This window comes from Musca domestica, unplaced genomic scaffold (genome assembly GCF_030504385.1).
Source record: "Musca domestica strain aabys unplaced genomic scaffold, Musca_domestica.polishedcontigs.V.1.1 33, whole genome shotgun sequence".
Taxonomy (NCBI): domain Eukaryota; kingdom Metazoa; phylum Arthropoda; class Insecta; order Diptera; family Muscidae; genus Musca; species Musca domestica.
Window position 1 is genome coordinate 9,117,945 of NW_026712312.1, and position 24,346 is coordinate 9,142,290.

A 24,346-nucleotide genomic window follows, 5' to 3' on the forward strand; every position below is an offset into this window, starting at 1 on the left:
GACTTTTTATCTCACCCTGTACCCACGAATAATATAAAATAGCTTGAAATTTTTAAAAATATTCCTACTTTTTTCTTTTTATAACCTCCACCTTGAAAAGGAGAGTATATTAACTATGTCATTCTAAGTATTAAGGTATATATATATATATATTAATAATCAGCATAAAATTCTAAGTCAATTCAACGATGTCTGTCTGTCTGTTGGAATCACAATACATCCCACATTATTTGACGTACAGCTTCAAAATTAAGCACAACAATTTGCATTGTATTTAGGATGGTTGACATTGAAAATGACGGTACCCACTGATATTCGGTATTTTAATGATTTTTGGCACAATTTTCCCACGGATTTGTCTAAAAATTGGTAGTTGTTGGTAATAATGGGCTCTAGCTCCGGTGGCGGAATATTTTTCTATATGTCTACGTTTTCGTATAGCCCCCATATAACGTTACCCACCGATTTTCGGTCTTTGGATGATTTTTACACACATTTTTCCACGGATTTGTCTAAAAATTGGTACATGTAGGTCATAATGGGATCTAACTCCTGTGAAGTTTGTAATTCCCATTTACCCACGTATTTCTTTTTCCAAATTTAGCATTAAGCTTGGTTCCAAAATTTTCATTTTTTATTGGAGGCTCTAATTTACTGCAATTCAATGATTCCAAGTTTGTTATGGCAAGGTAGCTACTGATTAAAATACAAGTCAGTAGAATTAGTTGCTTCTTGATAAGACACGTTGAATAAAAACAGATTTTATAATTGATATCAGCGGCCGGTCAATTAGAATGAGTGTCCAGTTAAGTTTTTTTTATTCAAATAACTACAAGTAAACAAATCACTCATTTTTTCTGTACTGGAAGTCTGTTATCTGTTTTGAGTTAGGTTGATTTAACTGATTTCCAACAACTACCGATGACAACTTTTACCGGCGACCGATCGACTCATTTCGATATAAAAGGCACAACACTCTAGGAGCCATTTGTCCAAAAAAAAAAAACAATAGATTTATATTTCAAAATGGATGCCGGTGGAATTATACCCGATATTATTGATACTAAACCTGGTACTGTTGCCAAGGTTGTCTATCCGGGCGATGTTAAAGTTGAATTGGGAAAAGAACTGACCCCAACTCAAGTAAAGGACACACCGGAAGTCACCTGGGAAGCAGATGATAATAGTTTGTACACATTGCTGATGGTTGACCCGGATGCACCATCTCGTCAGGAGCCTTCGTATCGCGAAGCCTTGCATTGGCTAGTCATCAATATTCCCGGTAATAAGGTTTCAAAAGGACAAGTTGTTGCGGAATACATTGGATCTGGGCCACCTGAGGGCACCGGTCTACATCGTTATGTTTTCTTGGTATTTAAGCAAGAAGAAAACATTTCCACCGACAAATTCATAACAAGAACGTAGGTCCATGAAGTTTACTCATGATTCGAAATGTATATGTTTCACGAATTATTTTTTATTGCAGAAGCCTAGAAGGTCGCCTGAATGTAAAAACCCGAGATTACATTGCCAAGTATAAGTTGGGGGATCCGATTGCTGGTAACTATTATGAGGCCAAATACGATGATTTTGTTCCATCCTTAATGTCTCAATTCAAATCGAATGACCACGTATGAATTGTAAAATAACATCCATTTTACAATAATTGTATCAGTGTTTTTAAGATGTTAACGTGAAAACTATTTGAACAGCCGGTGTAATTGTACTTTTCTAAACTTGCAGAATTTGGTTATTTCAGAGTTGTTGATACTGTTACTATAATAAAATATTAATCATTTTTATATTACTGGTGTAATATTATTTTTTATCAGTTTTTTTTTTGTTTTAATCAACGATTATTCATTTAAATAACTTGTGGTTAACTTTTGGGTATTTTGTCAACATTTAATAGCACGAAAAATAATGAAGATCCACATACTCACCTGCTTTAGAGTACCTCAGCTTCGCAACGAGCGAATCAAAATGAAAAAGTTTAGTGAGACCTAAAATATTGTATAATTGTTTTTTTTTTGTTATACCCTCAACCATATGGCTAGAGAGGATATATATCAAAACGTGCCTCATCGAAATAACGTTTTAGACCATAGGTCTCTTTGGACCAAATCCATTTCAGGACATTTAGAGGCGACGTACGTCCGTCCGTCTGTCTGGCTGGTGTGCACGATAACTCTCGAAGGGAGTATCCAAACTTGGTACATCGTAATATTATTGTCAAACTTAGATCGAGTTCAGAGATGGGCAATATCGGTTCACTCCTTCCTGTACCTCCCCCATAAATTGTCAACATTTTCAAAGAAAATGATTTACTGCACACAAAGAGAAAGGATAATCCGATTTTGCACCAACTTTGCAAATCCTAATATTTGCATCAGTGTTAGTCCAAGTGCGAAAATGGACAATATCGGTCCACTCCATCCAGTACCTGCCCCACAAAAGGTCAAAATTTCGAAAAATTGTAACTCTTATAAAATGTTATGTAAGTGTCCGATTGTCTTCAAATCAAATATTTTTATTATCACAAGGTCTGGTGTGAAGATGAAATATATCGGTTCACTTCTTCTGGGTCCTCCCCACAAAGGGCCAAAATTTTGAATATTCATAAAGCTCATAAAACACGAAATATCCAACCGATTCCATTCAGACTTGACACATCTCGATATTTCCATCAACAAAAGATCTGTCATAAAGATGGTAGAGATCGGACTATTTCTTCTGGTACCTCCGCCACAAAGGTCAAAGTTTTAAATAACAAAAATGATCATAAAACCCGAAATAAGCATCGGATTCTCTTCAAATTACACATGTCACAATATTTTCATTAAACCAAGGTCTGGTGTGAAGATATATCGGTACACTCCTTCTCGTACCTCCCTCCCCCACAAATGGTCAAAAAGGGTCATGAAGCTCATAAAACGCAAAATTAACATCCGCATCCAACATAACATAACCATCTAACTCTCTTCAAACTTCACACATTCAAATATTTTTGCTAACGCAGGATCTGTTGTAAACATGATATATATCTGCGAACCCCTTCTGGTATTTCAACCACAAAGGGTAACAATTTCCAATATTTATATGTCATATATGTCATAGCTTCCGAAACAAGTCGGCGATTCTTTACAACTTGTTGTACCTAAATATTTCTCTTAATCAGAAATGTGATATGAATATGTGATTTATCGAAATTTTAAATAATCTTAACTCAAGTCTGGGAGTATACATCTGTCGGCAAAACCGACTGATACTGTTATAGTTGTTGGTTTTAAAAAAGTTAAGTTTGGCTGCTGGGCCAAACCGAATTATAAGCAATCCGTTAGAAAATGTGGTACAAATCCTACAAAACAAAAGGGTTAAGCAAGAAGAATAAACGATGTCTCATTTTTGTTTAGCAATCAGCTGGGAAATATATTGGAATGCTTACATTGCAAGCAATTAACTAAAGTACAATTCCTGATAAAAACTAAATGGACTAATGGGTGCGATGTTAATTTAATTGAGGTGTTAGCAATGACTGGTAATTATTTTTGGAACGCTTTCACTTTCTTCTTGGAATGGTGGTAACAAAGTTCACTTGTTTTGACTCATTTAGTTATGGGTTACCAGAATTTATATTGAAATGATAATGACTTGTGTGTGGGGAGTCAGCACATCGACGAGGGGTGCTTGCAAACTTAATTTCTGATAAGAGTAAATTGAATACCATCTGTGATTTCATAATTGATCACAGAGACCACCAACAACATTTGTTTTTTGTCATTAACGATAAAAAAGCTACAAGCCCAACAGTAGTTAAAGTAGGAGTAAATGTTTGGTGTTTTTTTTTTATTTTACACTCACTCGACTTTACTGGAAGTTTGTTATCTATCATTGAAGGTAAGGTGATCTATATAGTTCGCATGATAATGCAAAAAATTGAGTGCGTTTTGTAGAAAACTTGATAAAAAGGCTTACATTGGTCAAGAGCTCCATAGTTTTGTGTAGACAGTAGAATACGGAAAGTTATTTCTTTACAATGGATTCCGGTGGCATTATTCCCGACATTATTGATTCGAAGCCTGGTGCCGTTGCCAAGGTTACCTATCCCGGTGATGTCAAAGTTGAATTGGGCAAGGAGTTAACGCCAACACAAGTAAAGGATCAACCGGAAGTCAGTTGGGAAGCAGAAGACGGTGCTCTCTACACATTGTTGATGGTCGATCCAGATGCACCATCTCGCCAGGAACCTACATACCGTGAAATTTTGCATTGGTTGGTTATCAATATTCCCGGCAACAAAGTTGCTGATGGTCAAGTCATAGCCGAATACATTGGCTCGGGCCCACCAGAGGGTACTGGCTTGCATCGTTACGTTTTCTTGGTATTCAAACAGGAGGGCAAGATTTCCACTGACAAATTTATAGCAAAGACGTGAGTAGCTGGTTCCTTTTTTCGAGGAAAATCCCTGAGTTGTGTTTTCTTTTTCGTTTTAGAAGCCGCGAAGGTCGTGTGAGTGTTAAGACCCGAGACTACATTGCCAAATATAAGTTGGGAAATCCCATTGCCGGCAATTATTATCAGGCCCAATATGATGACTATGTACCAACATTGCAAGCACAACTAAAGTAAATAATGTCACTACAGACCATTGTATTTATTAAGTATAATCACTAGTTATGCCAATCAAGAACAATACAAATATATATCGCGATTCGTGGTTATTTGTCAAACATGAAAGAAGGTTTTTTTACTGCATAAATGGGTTGGTTGTGATAGCTATTAAACAATGGTTGAATGGCCCATACACTGTGGTTATTAAAGACAACATTTGTTAAATTTTTAAATTTCTCTCAGTTTGGATACATGAGAATCAAATAATTTATTTTTTTTGAATTTTTTTATTCCAATCATTCAATATCATGACATTGTCAAACATTTTAATATTTAACTTTCATTTGTTCAGGCTTTGTTTGAAGTTGACATATGCTATTGTCTGGCATATTGTTTATGTTTTGTTTCGAAATCCTTAATATTTCCCTTAATTTTCAGCAGCATGAATAGATTAGAAGATTCCAATACGCATAAAAGCGATTTTAAAGAAAAATAAAAAAACGATACGAGATATGTATGAGAGCCTAATTTTCTTTTAAATATTCGAAATAAATCAAATATGGCATAATGTCCAGAGGTTGCATGTAGCCTAAAATTAATGTAATGGTTTGGGTGTAGAGCGTGTTTCTATTATTTGACGATAGGCATAATTTTCTTACGACGTCCCTAACCGATATATTCAAAATGATATTTTCATGATAAAGCCAGATAAGATAAAACAATTAACAACAGGGGATGTAAATGTAATCAGCAATAGCATTGATTTGTTAGCGACAATTTTATGATGTGGCCAAATTTGTGTTTCCATAATTCTATAAAAAGCGGCATTTCTTAAAAAATCAACAGTAATAACAACTAGAAAAAAGCTACTTGGCAAGTAAAGTAGAAAAAAAAATCATAAAAAAGGAGGTGGTCCAGGAGTACGTCCCTGGAAGTAACCATGCTACAAGTTTATAAAATACAAACGTCCCTACTAAAAATAACAAATAAAAAAGCAGTAAGTTCGGTCAGGTCGAATTTTCATTACGCTCCATCATTTGGAACAAATTTGGCAATTTTCAAAAAAAAAAGTAGAATCCGTTAAAAGTTCTGTTAAAATTTTAAAAATGCCGAATAAGGAAGTGGCCGTTATATTGGGGTCTATACGAAGACGTGGACTTGCATAGGCAACTTTTATCATAGGTCATTACTCAAATACAAAATTTGACACAATTCCGATGAATAATGTCGCTAAAATCATCAAAATACGAAATATAGGGAGGTATCGATATATGGGGGCTACATATACATGCATAAAAAATGTCATGTCACATCTTTAGTACCTATTAAGAATTTCCAATTTAAAATAATTTCGGTGAATGTTGTATCTAAAAAAAATACGGAATATCGGAGGTACCTATATAGACAATACTTTTCCAGGCGGTCAAGAAGAAAACTTGACCTGTCTGCATACAAAAGACTGATCTGCGCAAAATGTTAGCTTCTTATCTTAATTCGTTTTGATTCTAGCGAGATTACAACAGCCGGACGGACAGTGCTAATCGTCTTAAAATTCTATCCTGATATATACTTTGTTATGTCGAAGACTATTATTTCGATGAGTTACAAACGGAAAGACGAACTTAATATACCCGCCATACTATGCATGGTAGACGGTTTAAAAATATACTTTCAATCATTAAGCCTTGGTTCGATTTAAAGTAAAGGGGAGCAACACCAAAAAAAGTCAATAGTTCAAAGCAAGGACTAATAGCATTTAATTCAAAATTCAATAATTTAAAAAAACGTGTTCTCGTATATTTTCGAAATGAATGTGTTTCATAAGGTATTTGTTTAAAGTCCAACTGTCTTTATCTTGCCTAGATTTCGAGGAGTTCTTGAACTTTTAATTTGTCAATATTTCTGCAGACTACCACTTTTTATGTATTTTCAGGACGTATAACCAATTCTGCTGAAAATAATTGTTTGTAGCATGTTTCGGTATGTAGAAAGTAAAGAAAGGTTAAGGTTATTGACCCTATTTTCAAAATATACAAGGCTGAGAAGAGCTGAAATTTTTAGCTCTCAACGGGAAGGATACTTGCAAAGGAAATTTCTTCATGTTTTGGTACACATCTCACATTTTAATATAAACACTTAAGATGCATGCACGATTTTTCAGACGATTTGGCTTTACAAATTGTGGTGATTGGCCAGGAAATCCCCACACCTATTTAATTTAAAGAAATTCAATGCATTTAAATTTTATTTTTGAACAATTTCACCCCTTCGTCTATTTTATTCTCTAGTGTTAACCATTAATGATTAATAGTTTAATTTTTCAGATGCGCTTTGTGATATAAACGTTGGTACAAACATACATTTGTAGATTATCAGATGTTCAGTTTGATTCTCAATTTATTTGAATATTTATTAGACATTCAAATACATTTTTAAATGAAATATATATACAGGATTTATTATTATTATTGTTGTTGGTTTAAAGGTTGTGCTTACACAAAAAAAAAAAAAAAAAAAAAAAAAAAAAAAAAAAAAAAAAAAAACAGTTTATTACAAGTCTACATTTTTTGCAGAGATTTATTATTTTATTGTACCGAAAAAAAATTTAAAAATTTCATTTAATCAGCGGCATTCATCAACAGACGATAGTCTGATATATTGAACGATTTGCTAAAATTTCGTTCAAATCTTGATTAAATAGCCATAGGCTCAGGTGTTTCATAGACACATCATTTTTTTTTCCGAGTCGAACAAGAATGCAAACATTATATAAAATCCACGTAAATTTACGCACACTAGGGTCGTCCTGCAAACGCCTTTTACATGTCGAACGTAAAGTTCAAGTAAAGGATGTCGAAATTAATATTGTCGAATGTGGACAGGGCGACAAAAGCATTTTGCTAATGCCAGGCATAATGGGGTCAATTTGGACAGATTTTGTTCCACAAATCAAAGAGTTACCTAAGCTACTACCAGGCCACACAATTATAGCTTGGGATCCACCAGGAAATGGCAAGTCGGTACCGCCTACAAGAGAATGGAGAACCGATTCTCTGCAAATTGATGCCGAATATGCTGTGGATTTAATGAAGGCGTTAAACAAACCAACCTTCTCGATTGTCGGATGGAGTGCAGGAGGTACAACAGGTCTTATTGCAGCGAACCGTTACCCTCATATGGTGGAGAAACTTGTGGTTTGGGGTTGTGGTGCTTACATGGCTCCCAGTGAGTTGAAGATGTACGACAGCATGCGAGATGTTAGCAAATGGTCAGCAAAAATGCTTCAGCCTATGGAACAAATATATGGCGTTGGAACATTCTCCAAACTTTGGAATGATTTAGTCGATACCCTACTCAAATTACCCAATGGCGATGTGTGCACAAATGAATTGGATGCGATCAAAGCACCAACATTAATCCTACATGGCAGAAAAGATCACATTAAGCCCTTTGAGCATGTCGAATATTTGAGAGAACATTTAAAGGATACCAGGTAGGACAACTAAATTAGTTTTTTATTTTATGGATTTTTGAGCCACCTTTATTCTTTACAGGTATTACGAGTTCCCCAATGGCAAACATAACATTCATCTCGAGTTTCATAATAAGTTCAATAAGTTAATAGCAGACTTCTTGTTGGACAAACCCCTTACGTAATCGCATTAATATTCCATATTAGTAGTTTATAAGTAGCATTTAGGATATATTCAAGTTCCAAATTTTTACTAAGACCAGTAATAAAAAATGAGGGCAACATGGCCAAAGTGATGTATGGCATAAGAACGTTTTGTGTCAAGTCATATATTCAGCAAAAGCCAAGCCACACTGACATTCTATAATAATCTACATAATTCTATCTTATTCCTTCACTTTACTATCATGATACAATAAGGAGGTAGGACAGCTTCGTAATTTTTTTTTTTTTTTTGAGTTTTGCCTTGTTAAGGCGAAGATCATATGTTTTATGATTTATGTGTTTGTTTTTCTCTTTCGAGACGAGCTTAATGATCTGAAATTTGCAGTGAAAAGGAAAGCCAGATAGACACTATCACACACTCACCACTATGCGACGCGTTTCGCCGTTGGTTAAGCGGCTCATCAGGCATATTTGGTGTGGGATGATGGCTTACAACGGCCGTTCTGTGGAAAGTAGTATATATTTCGAACTTATTGCAAATTAGCATATGCGATGTAGTGATGGATTTTTTGTCCACAACAACTACATTGCTTCCAATGCATACACTTGTTTTAGTGCTGCTTTAGGAAGACGGGTTAATGGCTCTGAACGTAGAGACTGCAACTTCTAGTTGGCTGCACACCAAGGTCCGCGGTTCAAATCCCACAGCCAGGCTCGGCTGAATTTTTTTTTTGAGTTTTGCCTTGTTAAGGCGAAGATCATATGTTTTATGATTTATGTGTTTGTTTTTCTCTTTCGAGACGAGCTTAATGATCTGAAATTTGCAGTGAAAAGGAAAGCCAGATATTTTACCTTATTTTTAAAATGAGTTAAATAGCGCGAAAGATAAGTGAAATGCCTGGATTTTCTCTCAAATATATGATCCAAAGGGTTCAATCTTTCAATTCCATGGCAAAAATGGTTATTATCCCCAAATAGCGTTCCACAATGTACGTTTCTTCTAATCATTGATTTTGAAAATACTTTTTTATTTTATAATATATACGTCATACATTTTTTAGATTGAATCTTCTACCCATTGTCATTTCAAATATCCAAACCAATACGAGGGCTATTCCGAGTCGTAAATAAATATTGTTCGTTCTCGGTACTAAACATCTTTGGATTGACATAAATGTCTGTGGAAATTTTCGGAGCTCTATATTTAAAGCATGGGACATTTCAACATAGAAAATAATGACTTAAGCTTAACAATAACATATTAGATAAATATTTCCGGGAGTACCAAAAGGACAAAATATGTGCTACGATTGTGAGGGAAAACGCAAAACGTTTATAGCACAAATTATTCAACTGCATTTTTGTCATCAAGCTCGATATAATGAGGCAGTATTCTTGATATTCTCGTACATAGCGTACATTCAATAATTTATTTAAAACTTTATTTCTCAATTATTAAAAATAAGCAACCAGACTAGAGAACAGCCATAATCAATTAGCCAAAAGGAAATCGGCAACTAATCTATTAAATTCATCCACATAACGTAAATGGAAATTATGCTTTCCGTCGGGAAATTCGTAGTACCTAAAAAAATGAAATTCATTAAGATTTTGAGTTTTAAATCAAAATTATTTGTATTTGGGTACCTTGCACTTTTAATGTGATCTCTTAAATAGGCCATGGGTTCGGGGGCTATCATTGAGTCTTTGTTGCCACGCAAAATAAGGGTAGGTGCCGTTATCCTACTAACTTCTTTTCTGCAAAAATCACCATCGTTTTCTTGCTGGAACGTGTATAGCATGTCAACCCATTCATTCCAAAGTTCAACGAATCGTTCAGGTCCATACAACTTTTCCATTGGCTCGCGCATGCTAGGTGACCACTGGCTAACATCTCGTAATCCATGGAAGGCTTTTACTTCTGTCGGTATCAAATACGCTCCAGCGGCACAGACAATTAATTTCTCGACATTGTTTATGTAGGTACCAGCAGCTATAAGTCCTGTAATACCTCCACCACTCCAGCCAATAATGGAAAACTTAGGCCTACCCAGCTGTGTCATCAAGTCCACCGCGCAACGTGCATCATTGTGGAATACATCTAAACCCCATTTTCTTTTAGGTGGTATGGACATACCATAACCAGGCGGATCCCAAGCTATTATTTTGTAATTTGGTAATAGTTTTGGCAATTTTTCTATTTGTGGTTTAAAATCGGTCCACGCTGAGCCTAACGCTCCAGGCATTAGTAAAAGACTTTTATCACCATTGCCACATTGAACAATATTAATATTTATTCCATTTACATTGACTTTCTGTTCGACATGGCTAAACCGTTTCGTTACAATTCTTGGCAGGGTTACAAGGGAACTGAATGCTTTTAATCGCAACTGTAACATTTTTGTTTTGGGGAGAACAACTAAACTAGTATCAAAGATCAAAATGTCAAAAACTATTATTTGATCGTTTTTAATGATCAGACGTTAACAGCTATTCAGAAAAAATTGTTTTATTCGATTTGCTAATGCCCTATACTGATAAGCATTTTTTGAGAACTTTTTATGTATGTCACGTATATTACCATGCTACGAGGTGTTGCATAAAGTTGAGATATTTTAAAGTCGTTTATGATTTCACATCCATGAATTCGGATATCAAACCAAACTGTAAGAATGTGAAACTTTTTACTACGATATACGATTTTCCCGTTATGATATCGAAAAATAGTGCAAGTAGACTCTTGCAGGTTCTGGAACAGAAAATTTGTATATAGGAAGGACTCAATATGAGAAAAGGATTGTTCAATTAATTATTTGTTTAATTGCAATTTTTTTTATAAAAATAAACAATAATAGACACTTGTTATCTGCGAAATTTGTATTATTTTATAATGGCACTTTATTTACAATATTACAGTTACAACAATTTACATAATCTTTTTGTTAATTTAAACGAACATTTAAATTTTACAATTTCACAAACTATGGTCGTATTGTGTTTGTTGCTCTCAAATCGTTTTACTTTTCCAACAAGAAGCCGGCCACAAGTTTATTAAATTCTTCAGCGTAGCGTAAATGGATGTTATGTTTGCCTTCTGGAAACTCATGATATCTGGAATAAACGCAAACATTTTAGTTATATCAAATCACATCGTTTACAATATAATTCTTCTTTACCTTACGTCCTTGAGACGTTCCTTCAGGTATGGAATATGTTCTGCGGCAATCATTGGATCTTTTTTGCCATGCAAAATGAATGTGGGTGCTTTGATTTTTTCAACTTCTTCTTTGCAAAAGTCGCCATTGCGATCGGTATAAAAGGCAGTTGCTGCATCCACCCATTCACCCCAGAGTTCTGCAAATCTGTCGACACCGTAAACCATTTCCATGGGTTCACGCATACGCGCTGACCACTTGCTGACGTCACGTATGTTCTTGAAGGCTTCTACTTCTTCGGGCACCAAATAAGCACCAGCACCCCAAATAATCAACTTTTCTACGTTGTCAGTGTAGCGGCCAGCCGCAATTAGACCAGTAATACCACCATCACTCCAACCCACTATTGAAAACTTGGGCCTACCAAGAGTTTTCATCAAATCCAATGCGCAGCTAGCATCATTGTTAAAGAAATCCAAGCCCCACTGTCTCTTAGGTGGGATAGATTTACCATAGCCAGGAGGATCCCAAGCAATAACTGTGTAATTGGGCAGTAATTTTGGTAAGTGCTCTATTTGAGGCTTGAAATCTGTCCATGCCGATCCTAATGCTCCGGGCATAAGTAAAACACTTTTATCACCCTTTCCGCTTACCACAATGTTGATTTCAAGATCATTTACTTTGACTTTGCGTTCTACGTGTGCGAAACGTTTTGCAAATGTCCCTGCGAGCCCTTTGCAGGACGACATTAACTGGGAACGTAATTGCAACATTTTTCTCCCGACCAAATTCAAAATAAAACGATTAGCTTAAAAATTAAAATAGAATTGGATGGCTGGACTACGTTGGACCGGCTGATATATTATGAAGATTATGAGATGAGGTACGAATCTGAAAGTTAAAGCAAATATGTCAAGAGGAAGTAAGGAAATAGAGAAAACAAAATTCGCCGGCAAATGAGGATGACGAACAAAGCGAGTGATAAAGATGAGAATCAAAGTAAAGACAACAATGACAACAATTGCTAAAGGGACTTCAAGATCGAAACATACTGTCGAAAGGGTTCTAGAAACAATTTTCTACCATTCTACCATTTATTCACTGCAGGGAGCAAGTTGAGTTTAGGGCCCATTGAAAATGTTGAATGAAAAACAAGTAAAAAAGCATTAAGTTCGGCCGGGCCAAACTTTTAATACCCTCCACCCTAGGGTAAAAGAACATTAGAAAAAATGTGGCAAAAAACATTAAAATGCGAATATCGGGAGGAACCGTTATATAGGGGCTACACCAACACGTGCACCTATAATTACAATGTTTCGCCACACGAGCTAGGACCCATTATGACCCACAAATACCAACTTTTACACAAATCAGTGAAAAAATGTGGCATAAATCATCAAAATACCGAATATCGGGAGGTACCGTTATATGGGGACTATACCAGAACGTGGACCTATACATGCAATGTTTTGCTACACGCTCAGGGACCCGTTGTGACCTACAAATACCAATTTTCAGACAAATCCGTGAAAAAATGTGGCATAAATCATCAAAATACCGAATATCGGTAGGTACCGTTATATGGGGGCTATACCAAAACGTGGACCTATACATGCAATGTTTTGCCACACGCTCAGGGACCCGTCATGACCTACAAATACCAATTTTCAGACAAATCCGTGAAAAAATGTGGCATAAATCATCAAAATACCGAATATCGGTAGGTACCGTTATATGGGGGCTATACCAAAACGTGGACCTATACATGCAATGTTTTGCCACACGCTCAGAGGCCCGTCATGACCTACAAATACCAATTTTCAGATAAATCCGTGAAAAAATGTGGCATAAATCATCAAAATACCGAATATCGGGAGGTACCGTTATATGGGGACTATACCAGAACGTGGACCGATATATCTCATTTTCAATACCAACCATCCTAGGGACAATACACACACTTGTGCCAAATTTCAAAGGTCTACGTCAAATAATGTGGGCTCTATCGTGATTTCAACAGACAGACAGACAGACGGACAGACAGACAGACGGACAGACAGACAGACAGACGGACATCGCTAAATCGTCTTAGAATTTTATGCTGATTATGAATATATATACTTTATGGGGTCTTCGACGAATATTTAGAGGTGTTACAAACGGAATGACAAAGTTAATATACCCTCCTACCCATGGTGGAGGGTATAATTATTGCAGTTTGTAAAAATATTCACATTGTAACAACATCCAATTTGTGTGGTATGAGAAAACATATAAAAAACAATAATTATTTTTGACAAAACAGTTTAAAAAATTTGACATATAATTGTTCCCAAGGGTTGATGCATCTACCTGTATTCTTCTACCATGGGGCTATGCTGGGATCATTTTGAAATTTTTATCATAGGTTACATACCAAATAAACGGATAAAAATACTTATTTAACCGGTTCTACTTAACCGATTTATACAATATACATTTTATTAAGCTTATGGAAATATCTATCAAATTATCACACTTGTGATAGTGTTATTTTACCCGGTTCGGTAGTAATACAAAAAAAGTTGGTATTATTCTACCGAACAAATTTGTATGAATGGTGCGGTATGTGTCGTTTTTCCTAAGAGATTGGCCATAAAAATCATATTATTGAGATATTCTCCACTAATATGTGTTTCAACTTTATAACTTTTTTAAGTAACGGGCATTCGGCCGGGGCTTGAGATATCCTCCTCCAACATCGACTTTTTTTAAGTAACGGACATTCGGCCGGGGCTTGAGATATCCTCCTCCAACATCGACTTCGTGGTCGTATTATTGATATTTTCTTCACTAATATGTGTTTAATCTTTATAGCTTTTTTAAGTAACGACCGTTGCTTGAGATATCCTCCTCCAACATCGACTTCGTGGTCCGTAGTTTTTCTAAACTTCATAACTTCTGTAAGTCACCGGACTTCAGCCGAGCAGAATCGGTGATTCGTGACAATTGGTCAAAATTTAGATATGACTTCCATATATATATTAGTCCGATTTCATGTTGTTGCGCGCCATATGCATAATATTCCTCCAAATTGGACATATTTCGGCCGAATTCAGCCTAGAAGCAAGTGAAATTTGGTGAAATTCGGAGTTTACGTCCCTTATATTCGTAATATGCATTCCTCAATATTAGGTGCAGAATATCAAATTTAACTCAGAAATACCTCTGCCAAACTTCATTGAGATCGGTTCAGATTTGGATATCGCTCCCATAAATATCCGATTTCACTTTTATTGTGCACTAAATGGTTAATATAAGCCCAAATGGAGTGCATTTTTCACACACGATTTGGAGCAAGTCAAATTTGGGGAAAATCGGTTCAGATATAGCCATGGTAGAATTGAGAAGGTAAAGGTAATTTTTTCAAAATCATTCATGTGACAACCTCTAATTGTCAAAATATATATTTATAAATCCATTGTACATACACAAATCGGGGTTTGGAACTTGGTTTCTATGCAGTGAAAATTGACAAGGTAAATTACAGAGAATGCAGAGATGGGTATACTTATTTGAAATGGCTTTAGATTCTTAATTTTAGCATGGATATAGCCATAGGAAAAATATATATGTTTCACAAGATTTCGTATTTAAGCCTTTCACACCTGCACTCCGCAACAACGTTACTTCGTACCAGCTATCGGATTCTGCTAAATTTTAAAGAGATCGGTTCAGATTTGGACATAGCTTCCATATATATCGTTTATCTAATTTCACGTTTACTGTGTACCAACAGTGTAATATCAGCACAAATAGGATGGATTTTGGTGAAAATCGGTTCAAATTTAGTGGAAATCGATTTAGATTAGTGTATGTTAAAATTGCCATTTTACATATGATTCATAATTCTAGCTATCACATACATGCATATATATTTTTTTTTATTTTCTTTGTACATATATACTTTACACATGTATTTCACAACATAAATGTCGTCCTTGTATCACACGGTGTGTACAACTTCTACATGTGGAAAATTTTGACACTAAATATATAAAACCGTATCGTCTGATTGCAGCTTAAGGAAGAAACTTGATGTTTCTATAAAAAAAAAAACATTGGAATAATATTTTTATGTTATGTAATAATAATAATGAGGGTTATTATTATGGTGCCACTTGTAATCAATTAGAAACCCTTGAAAAGAGTCAAAAGTAAAAATATAGCTAATAATTAAAAAAAAAAAAAATAAAACATTTTAGAATTTTGTCAGTATTTAAGTGGTACCCTGTATGACATTTCGGCTGTTGGGTATTGCTGTTGTGGCATGCGCCCTACAAAGTTGACAAAGTCAAACGTTTTGACAGTTCGCTTTTTGATAGGTGGTGAATAGGACGTGCTAACCGAGCTTGTGAAAAATCGAAGACAATTTATTAATGAAAATAAATATGGATAGTAGCAACCGTTGAAAATCTTATGCCAAAGTGTAACGAGTCTTTTAAAACAAACAAAGTAACAATTAAAAAAACCGACATAACAATATGTACGACTGAGGATAAAATTTACATATCGAGTGTTCACAGCGGCATCTCTCATTCTTGATAAATTCCTTATGCCGAATACTCTGACAAACTTCTAATGGATTGCTCTTTTGTGCATTCCTTACTTCGTCACAAACGACGCTATTGAGGCTAACTACAACGATGACGTCGACAGAGGCGACAATATTAATGATGTATAAACCAATTAAGCTAAATTGTTGTGAGGATTAAGGCTCGCATTTAGCCTAAATATGTCGTATTAACGAACTTTGCAATGTATTAAGTAGATTTACACTACAACTCATACTACAACAACAACAACAACAACAAAACACATAACGACACTTACATACATTAGTGTAATATTAATGGATAGTGGTTGTTACATGGGCGATGATGGCAAAGCCAGTAGAAATTGTGAAGTCAAACGCGAGTACTACTCCGTCAATCACGAAAATCAATTTTGTCAATTACTTAAGTGCGCGGGTGTGTGTGTTTATGGATCTCTTAAACTTCGAGCATAGTAGATGTTCATTTAGACAAATGAAACAATTTAGTTAACAACGATACTATTCAATTTCGTCATTTTGACAGTAGTGTTAAACATCAGTGGGTTTTCGCGATAATCGAAATTTCGCAAACGACCAAAAAACATATGAAATGAACATAAAATACATATTCTTGAAATAAATTTGTGCTTGGGTTAAGGTTTTAGTGGGTCCGATGTACCCCTAGGAATCCCCACAGATCGACTAAAAATATAAAGACTACTCGTGGCAATTAAATCACAATTAGTGCAAAAAATATAGCAGAAGAATCGTTTGCAATTTGCGCGCCTCCAGAAAATTAAACTTGCTCGCAGGATGTTAATGAATAATGAGAGAAAGAGGGAGCGTGACGTTACAAGGAGATTACAGAGTGTTTGTATACGTATGTATGTATGTTGGTATTCACTGAATTACGAACACGAGAATGTGTGTAGGTGTATGCAAACGAATAGCGGTGAAACAAAATTGTCATACACATCGACACGAAATCGTGGATAGTAAATTTGATAACTGAGACACACAATGCCAGAAACACACTTTGGCAGCAATGAATAAAACGAATCAAAATCATGCTTTACACACCGATACCAATCCACAGTCACATACACACACACACACACTCACAGATAAAGAATCACATGAAAAAATACGTGGGTTTTTGTTTTCCGTTCTCAAGAAGTTGGTATCGGGGAAGTAATATTATTTCCTTGAACTTTAGTCTGTTATTGATGATAATACCAGTTATTTCTTAACACTCAACATAAATGTGTGGGTGTATGTTTGTAGGTATGTGGATGTGTGTGTGTATTTATTGAAAAATAGAAATGCGGAAAAACAATTTATCAAGGATATGACAATGCATCAAACATTTAATATTTTATGAATCCAAATGAAACATGGGATGAAAGAGTAATGGAATGCCATTGCAGGGAAAGTGTGGATTTCGAATCGAATAAATCGAATAGATAACAGATATAGTACGTCGTATAGTATAGTATAGAACAAAGTTTTCCATTTCCATACTTCATCTTAAACAGTTAAAAATATAGGTATGCACAAAATTTGAGGGAAATCGAACATTTCTACCAATTTTATGCGAAATCATAAGTTCCACATTCATCTCAGGTTTATGGTTAAGAGAAGCTTGTTTCAGATTTTATAATAGTTTTGGTAATTCAAAACTTTTACTTTTTTGGGTAAGGTATCAGAAGGAATGGTCCGATCTCTACCATCTTTATAACATAACTTGTGTTAGTGGAAATAATGGGATGTGTGAAGTATAAAGACCACCGAAAGCTTGTTTCAGATTTTATAATAGTTTTGATAATTCAAAATTTTGACCCTTTTCGGGGAAGGTACCAGAAGGAATAGTCTGATCTCTACCATGTTTATAATAGATCTTGTGTAAATGAAAATATTGAGATGTGCCATGCCAAGCCTGAATGAAATCGGATGTTAATTTCGCGACTTATGAACTTCATAAATATTCAAAATGTTAACCCTTTGTGAGGGAGGTACCAGAAGGAGTGGACCGATATATTCCATCTTCACACCAGACCTTGTTTTAATAAAAATATTGTTATGTGTTTAATTTGAAGACAATCGGACACTTATGGACATCACATTTTATAAGAGTTATAATTAATCAAAAATTTGACCCTTTGTGGGGGAGGTTCTTGATGCATTGTCCATTTTCGCACCTGACCTACCACTGATGCAAATATTAGGTTTTGCAAAGTTGAAGCAAAATCGGATTATCCCTTATCTTTATGTGCAAGTAAATTACTTTCTTTGAAAATTTTGACATTTTGTGGAGAAGGTACAAGAAGGAGTGAACCCATATTGCCTATCTCCGAACTCGATCTAAGTTTGACAATAATATTACGAGTGCCAAGTTTTGATCAAATCGGATACTCTCTTCGAGAGTTATCGTACGCGTTAGCCAGACAGACAAATGGACGGACGGACGGACGGACATGGCTAAATCGACTCTAAATTTCCTGAAAAGAATTTGGTCCAAAGAGCCCTAGGGTCTAAAACCGATATTTCGATGAGGCACGTTTTGGCCGTATAAAATGATAAATATCCTCTCTAGCCATATGGCTGAGGGTATATCTCTAGCCATATGGCTGAGGATATAAAACCAGGGTTATTGGAGATTACAATATTCGGCAAAAATATTTTAGCCCATATTGGTTAATATATTCGATCGAATTTGAAGTCTTCAATACAATTATATCAACTTTAGGAACCACTTGGTGCTATTTCCAAAGGTAGAGGCATATAAGGCGATTATGTGACAAACTAGGTTTGTCCGGATACCTCATTAATTGTTGCAAAATTTTACTGAGAGTCATCAATTAACACAAGGATATAAGACTGAAAGTTTGCAAATTTTTGCCGTATAGATTTCTTCTTGCAACTCTTCTTCGTCTTCCTGCGACAAACAATTTACGGTTTTTATTATCCGGTGAATTAATTTTGAAAAACGAAGTTGCATTTCTTCATCGTAAGATCGTTGTATCTGTAGTTGTTAGCAGTCCTCTAGGGAACAGTTTGCTAATGCAGACTTTCGATATTGGTTATTAAAATTTGTGGAAAACATTCATAGGGCGAAATAAATATATATTTGTGCATTAGTGTATAAAAAGAGGGTATTTTTTAATTCTAATTAAAACTTGAAAATTCCTAAAATTCTGTTTTTTTGCATTACATAAATATTTATTTGTTTTTTTTTTTTTGGTTTCTGTCTTCAATGCTGAAAACAAAAATTGTTAAGTACAACAGATTGCGCTTTTATTTCTTCTTGGGCAAAATCATCGTGTATCTATACAACTCCAAAAAATACCATTGCCAAAAGACACAGATGCATTCACACGCACACACACACACACGCACACTCTATCACTCAATATATCCTTCAAACTTTGTTACCTTGTAAACACTTCACTTCTTGAACGCACTTCGTTGCAGTGGCTTTTAACAATGTAATGCGCATTGCCACAGCAAGGATACAACAGCAACAACAACAGGAATGGCAGCAGCAACATGGATGACAAAAACGAAGCAGGAGGAATAGGGGAGGACGTAGCAGCTGTTAGAATACGGGAGAAGAACAATTCATATTTTCTGGTGTCCATGTGAGTGTATGTGTGTGCGCGTGTAATTGTATACATCCATACACACTGATGGTTCAAGTGGTGCAGGTTATGAACCTGTTTCCTTAGCTTCTGCTTTTTGGTATACTACGCCACCGACCGTCCAACCGACCACCCAGCGAATTTACTCAATGTGTAGATTGTCATGAATTAACTCTCCTCCTTCCAAGAGACATTCACACACACACAAATCCACACACACATACCCATAGCATAAGAAAAAAGCTTTCCATTTGTATGGCAGAAAGAAAAGCTTTTTATCCGTTCACGAAAAAAATCGGAAAACGGGAATACATTTCTAGTCGACGTTTCATAGGAACATTTTTGGAAATTGCAATTTAGTATCGTCGCGAATGCAGTGTGGATCAATACTCGTAAAACGTTGGAGCTCCGTGTACGCGAAAACTGAAAACCAAACACACATACACACACATAGAATCCTTTTCCTTCTCTGCATGTGTGTTGTGTCTGTGTGTGTTTGCTAACTGTAAAGGAAGAAAAAATCTTGAATTTTTTCGGGGGTAGACATGATTGTCCTTCATCGGGTTTTGAGGAATCTTAAATATTTTTGTTAAAAGAAAATAAAAAAAATTGAAACATCTTCTCGATTTGTTAAGCAAAAGTACGCGTACGGAGCAAGCAAACAAAGTGAAGCTATTGTCTGAAATATTATGTAAAAACAAGTAACACCAGCTACAACATAGTATAGTGTAAATGGAAATTAAATTTACTATCATTTAATTGAATTTTGTGAAAAATAAAACGCGATGTTCTCAATGGAAACAAAAATCTAAAACAAATTTGCATTTCAAGAAAAGTTTTGTGGATGTATTGGAATTTTCATTTATAATTGCCACTTTCATACAACAAAAAAAAAAAAAGAAATTTAGTATGTACACATGGACGTTCCGAAATCGTTCTTGTGGGCATATTGTGGCATTGAGCCAGGCAAGTGATGGTGCAGCAGCAAACGCCAAGCCATTTCAGTTCGGGTGCCAAATATATTCAAAAAATTTAAAATTTTGCATAAATTGAATACAAATTTTCAAGCCATTGGAAAATTGAATTGTTAAAAAAGAAATTGGTGTTTTTCATCGACAAGATATAAGCATCCTTAATAGTCCTTAATAATATAAAGTAAGAGCTTTTTCTTTGGCAGCAAACATAAAGCTCTACGCCAACTCACAGCTAACTTCACTTGAATGGTTTGAAGAAGAGCCCAGAGAGCTTTCGTTTTTTATTAACCATCAACATGGGGTGAACAGAAGGTTGTCGTTTTTTTTTTGGCAAATGTATACACACACACCGAGATAAAGGCCAACATATATACATACACATACGCATACATACTACATACATACTTATGTATACGCTTTACGTTGCATGCCACAATACCAACCATGACAGAAAAAAAGGTTCAATGAAAGTTACTCGTATTCGTGTGAAACCATAACAGCAACAAAAACAACAGCAACAACACATTAACCACGGCTACCGACGACCACAAACAGTCGCAGAAAGAAGAATTTTACAGCGAAACTCTAGCCAAGGCAATGACAACAACATATGGACATTTCAACTCTCACTTGTCCACTTTACACGCTCTCGTTCGCCGCGTGTGTGTGTGTGTGGCATAAATGTGGCTTTGGTTTATTCTATTAAAAAAAGAACTCCGTGGGATCTTAGGTCAATGAATATTTCTTTAGAGAATAAAAATAGGACTATTTTTTGTTTAAATAAAAATAAACAGTCATTCTTTAGCCCAACTACCTCATTTAGTAAGAATATCTTGTTTGCTGGTCAAAATCTGTAACAGTTGAAGCATTCTTAACTCGGTCCCTGGATGACTTAATTTAAAATTCACAGTCTTATTGCTTTAAATACAAATAATTCTGCCAAAAAATCAAAAAAAAAAAAAATCTGCTTTGGAAAAGTTAAGTTCTTGAATCTTTTTAAGTAAAGTAAACAATTTATTGGAGCCTAACAAAAATGTATTCAAACTGAATTTTCATTTTTTTTTTTTTGGCCTGAGATTATTTTTATGAATTAGTTCATTTTCGATAAAATCTTAGGGGCCTGAAACTTACAATGAAAACTAAAAGCCAGGATATGAGTCTTTTCGGGTGCACTTGCCCTGATAAGCAATGTTCAAGTCGAAGTTAGTTAAAATCTTATACTTCGAACTGAGATTCATTATTAGCAAATGAAAATATCAAAAGAGTTTCGTAACAAATTTACAACAAAACAGTTAAATTTTCAAAATTCATATAAGTTTGGATTGTAACTAAAGAATTGGATCCAACCGATTTATCCACGTTCGCATGTATTGTATTGTAGCCACTCTGGGGACCAAAGTTAAGCTGATAAAGAAAGGTAGAATATTATATAAATTGGCTCTTGAAAGTCGTATTACCAAAAAATGCAACAAAAACAAGATCCGTTTTCCGACAGGGGGCCATAGTTTAGGTTTAGATTTTCCCATATATCGTTAGAACTTATCTGAACGTAATTGAAAACTATATTCTTGGACAATTTTTAGAGCACTGCAGGGTACGATGTCTCTGGACACCGAGTTGCTGTCAATGTTTAAAATTCCACAATAACCAATACCATAACAAAAAAAAAAACATAAAATGGATAATCGTGCTCTCATTTATCCGAAGCTTTTACTCCAGCTCTCTCTCTCTCTCTTTCTCTCTCACTTTCTTTTTATATAAAGTTCTCCCTTGAAGAGGATAATTCACTCTGCTCTCGCGCTTCTTTCTCTCTCATTTCTCATGTGTTTCCTTTTTTGAAATGCCATTAAAGCAAACCCAACAACATGAAAATAAAATCGCGCAAAAATTACTATAGCCAACAAAGTAGTGACACTGTTTTTGTTGTTGTTGACATCAAATGACAATAGTCCTCCATACAACAAATTAACCACAAAAACAAATACAACAACAAACACGGCATACCGTTATTAAAGAGATAAAAATAAAAACACGACAACAATTTAAATCACAACAAATTAAAAGCAAAAAAAAAAAAAAAAATACTCAATCATAGAAATCTAAACAACAACAAAAGACAGAACCCCGTCAGTTTCATGTGAACACCATTAGAAAAGCAAAAAAAAAAGCTAAACTAAACAAGCCTTCGTAAATAAATAATTCAGAAGCGTATCGAGTGAGTTTAAATGGCTTTTATCGCTACATTTGGATATTGAAGTGCATGTCCCAGGCCATAAAACGTCAACATGAAATGTAAATATAAACTAAATTGAAGTGAATTGCAGAGCGTACAACAACTTGCCTAGCTTAGCCAGCCGGTCGACCGTACACATACACACTCACACAGTTACAACACCCGTTGGTATCCTCCGAATTTCGAATCAATATTCCATTTAGATCAGCCTAAAAGTGCGGTTCGTGTGGTTTGGTTTTTTTTGGAACACGCAAAGCCAATGCGGGAAGGCGTTATTGCAACATTGTAATGAAATTTTTCAAACATATCACCAGATCCACAAGATATCGCGAATAACAACAGCAGCGGCAGTAATAACCAATTTTAGGCAAATTTTGAAAATAGATGAACCCATGAAACGAAAATAAATAGAAAACTAAAAAAAAAAAACAAAAAAAGAGGAACGCTGTTGCAACAAAAATGTTGTCTTTAGCAGGATCCACAACAACAGCCGTTGAATTCCCACTAAATAAACGAGGGCACAGAAACCAATCAAGAAGAAAAACAATATTAAGGCCATCACCATCAGCCCCTCCACCACCCCCACAACCATTCTCATCAGCAGTAGCAGCAGCAACATCAACAGCCACTGCAATTCCATCAGAGACTGCAACATCTTTGCCGCCATTGCCGTTCACATTAAACATGGATTCGATGGAAGACTCAATTTGTCCAGCAACAACAACAATTTCAAAGTCTTCTTCATTGTCGCGTAATCCGCCATTAATCCATCATAAGACGTTGATGCCCAACATAGCCATTGGTCATCGTGGCAGCACAAAGTGCACCTTATTCCGACGCCTGCATTCGATGTTCTTGATTTCATTGCTGGCCTTAATCCTATCCGGCTGTTGTTTGACCACAGCCGCGGCCTTCCAATTGGACGGCTCCCAGAACTCATTCGCCCAATTTCGCAAATGGTATGTCGGCCTGAATGGTTCCCTTGAACTGGAATTCAAAACAGAGCAGCCCAACGGCCTGGTCCTGTACACGGATGACGGTGGCACCTATGATTTTTTCGAATTGAAACTGGTCGAGGGCGCCTTACGACTGCGCTATAATTTGGGTGGGGGTGCACAGATAATAACAGTTGGACGCGATTTACACGATGGACATTGGCATAAGGTTCAGGTAAGAATAGCAATTTTTATGGATTATTGATATTAAAAAAAAAAAGTGGGAATTTCCAAGCATTGAAAACATATTTTTAAGTAAATTTTACAAAACAAGCATTATTGGGATCAATCTTGAGTTTTTTGAATATTTAGCTACATTGAAATGCACAAAAGTGCTCTCTTTGCTTATGCTTAACGTTGTCTTCAATGCGTCAATTGAACTAGTAAGGAAAAGTCAAAGGTCGTGCGGGCCACTATGCATATTTTGTAGAGCTCCCGTAACCCAAAAAATTATTTCAAGTAGATCATACCACCTATCAACACTTAGCTTTAGAGCAGTTATAATATGGTTTTAGAGAGAACTAATATAT

At 35.5% G+C, this 24,346-nt stretch overlaps 6 protein-coding genes across 9 annotated transcripts in view; 4 read left to right on the forward strand and 2 right to left on the reverse strand.

Annotated features, from left to right (window-relative positions):
* The first annotated feature begins 749 nt into the window (after positions 1-749).
* On the forward strand, positions 750-1,804 carry LOC101897110 (protein D2). The gene is made up of 2 exons (XM_005184201.4): positions 750-1,421; positions 1,487-1,804. Exons 1-2 carry the CDS (start codon positions 1,027-1,029, stop codon positions 1,635-1,637), a joined length of 546 nt encoding a protein of 181 aa, XP_005184258.1. The 5' UTR covers positions 750-1,026; the 3' UTR covers positions 1,638-1,804.
* A 2,179-nt stretch (positions 1,805-3,983) lies between these two features.
* LOC101896933 (protein D3) lies at positions 3,984-4,740 on the forward strand. Its single transcript, XM_005184200.4, has 2 exons — positions 3,984-4,431; positions 4,494-4,740. The coding sequence occupies exons 1-2, from the start codon at positions 4,037-4,039 to the stop codon at positions 4,627-4,629; spliced, it is 531 nt and encodes a 176-aa protein (XP_005184257.2). The 5' UTR covers positions 3,984-4,036; the 3' UTR covers positions 4,630-4,740.
* Positions 4,741-7,210: 2,470 nt separating this feature from the next.
* On the forward strand, positions 7,211-8,462 carry LOC101900733 (valacyclovir hydrolase). Its single transcript, XM_005184224.4, has 2 exons — positions 7,211-8,104; positions 8,166-8,462. The coding sequence occupies exons 1-2, from the start codon at positions 7,368-7,370 to the stop codon at positions 8,266-8,268; spliced, it is 840 nt and encodes a 279-aa protein (XP_005184281.2). The 5' UTR covers positions 7,211-7,367; the 3' UTR covers positions 8,269-8,462.
* A 793-nt stretch (positions 8,463-9,255) lies between these two features.
* On the reverse strand, positions 9,256-10,752 carry LOC101900556 (valacyclovir hydrolase). The gene is made up of 2 exons (XM_005184223.4): positions 9,896-10,752; positions 9,256-9,833 (listed from the first exon to the last, which is right to left on the reverse strand). The coding sequence occupies exons 1-2, from the start codon at positions 10,645-10,647 to the stop codon at positions 9,740-9,742; spliced, it is 846 nt and encodes a 281-aa protein (XP_005184280.1). The 5' UTR covers positions 10,648-10,752; the 3' UTR covers positions 9,256-9,739.
* A 377-nt stretch (positions 10,753-11,129) lies between these two features.
* LOC101896763 (valacyclovir hydrolase) lies at positions 11,130-12,338 on the reverse strand. The gene is made up of 2 exons (XM_005184199.4): positions 11,425-12,338; positions 11,130-11,359 (listed from the first exon to the last, which is right to left on the reverse strand). Exons 1-2 carry the CDS (start codon positions 12,174-12,176, stop codon positions 11,266-11,268), a joined length of 846 nt encoding a protein of 281 aa, XP_005184256.2. The 5' UTR covers positions 12,177-12,338; the 3' UTR covers positions 11,130-11,265.
* A 7,521-nt stretch (positions 12,339-19,859) lies between these two features.
* LOC101896578 (neurexin-1) overlaps positions 19,860-24,346 on the forward strand; it is a 67,577-nt gene continuing 63,090 nt past the window's right edge. Inside the window, exons 1-2 of one of the 4 annotated variants that reach the window (XM_059125493.1) lie at positions 19,860-20,342; positions 22,441-23,991. In XM_059125493.1, the coding sequence (XP_058981476.1) occupies positions 23,281-23,991 (711 nt within the window). In that variant the 5' untranslated portion in view covers positions 19,860-20,342; positions 22,441-23,280. The remainder of the gene's footprint in view (positions 20,343-22,440; positions 23,992-24,346) is intronic. The other 3 variants (XM_059125494.1, XM_059125495.1, XM_020036987.2) reach the window with 3 other exon arrangements.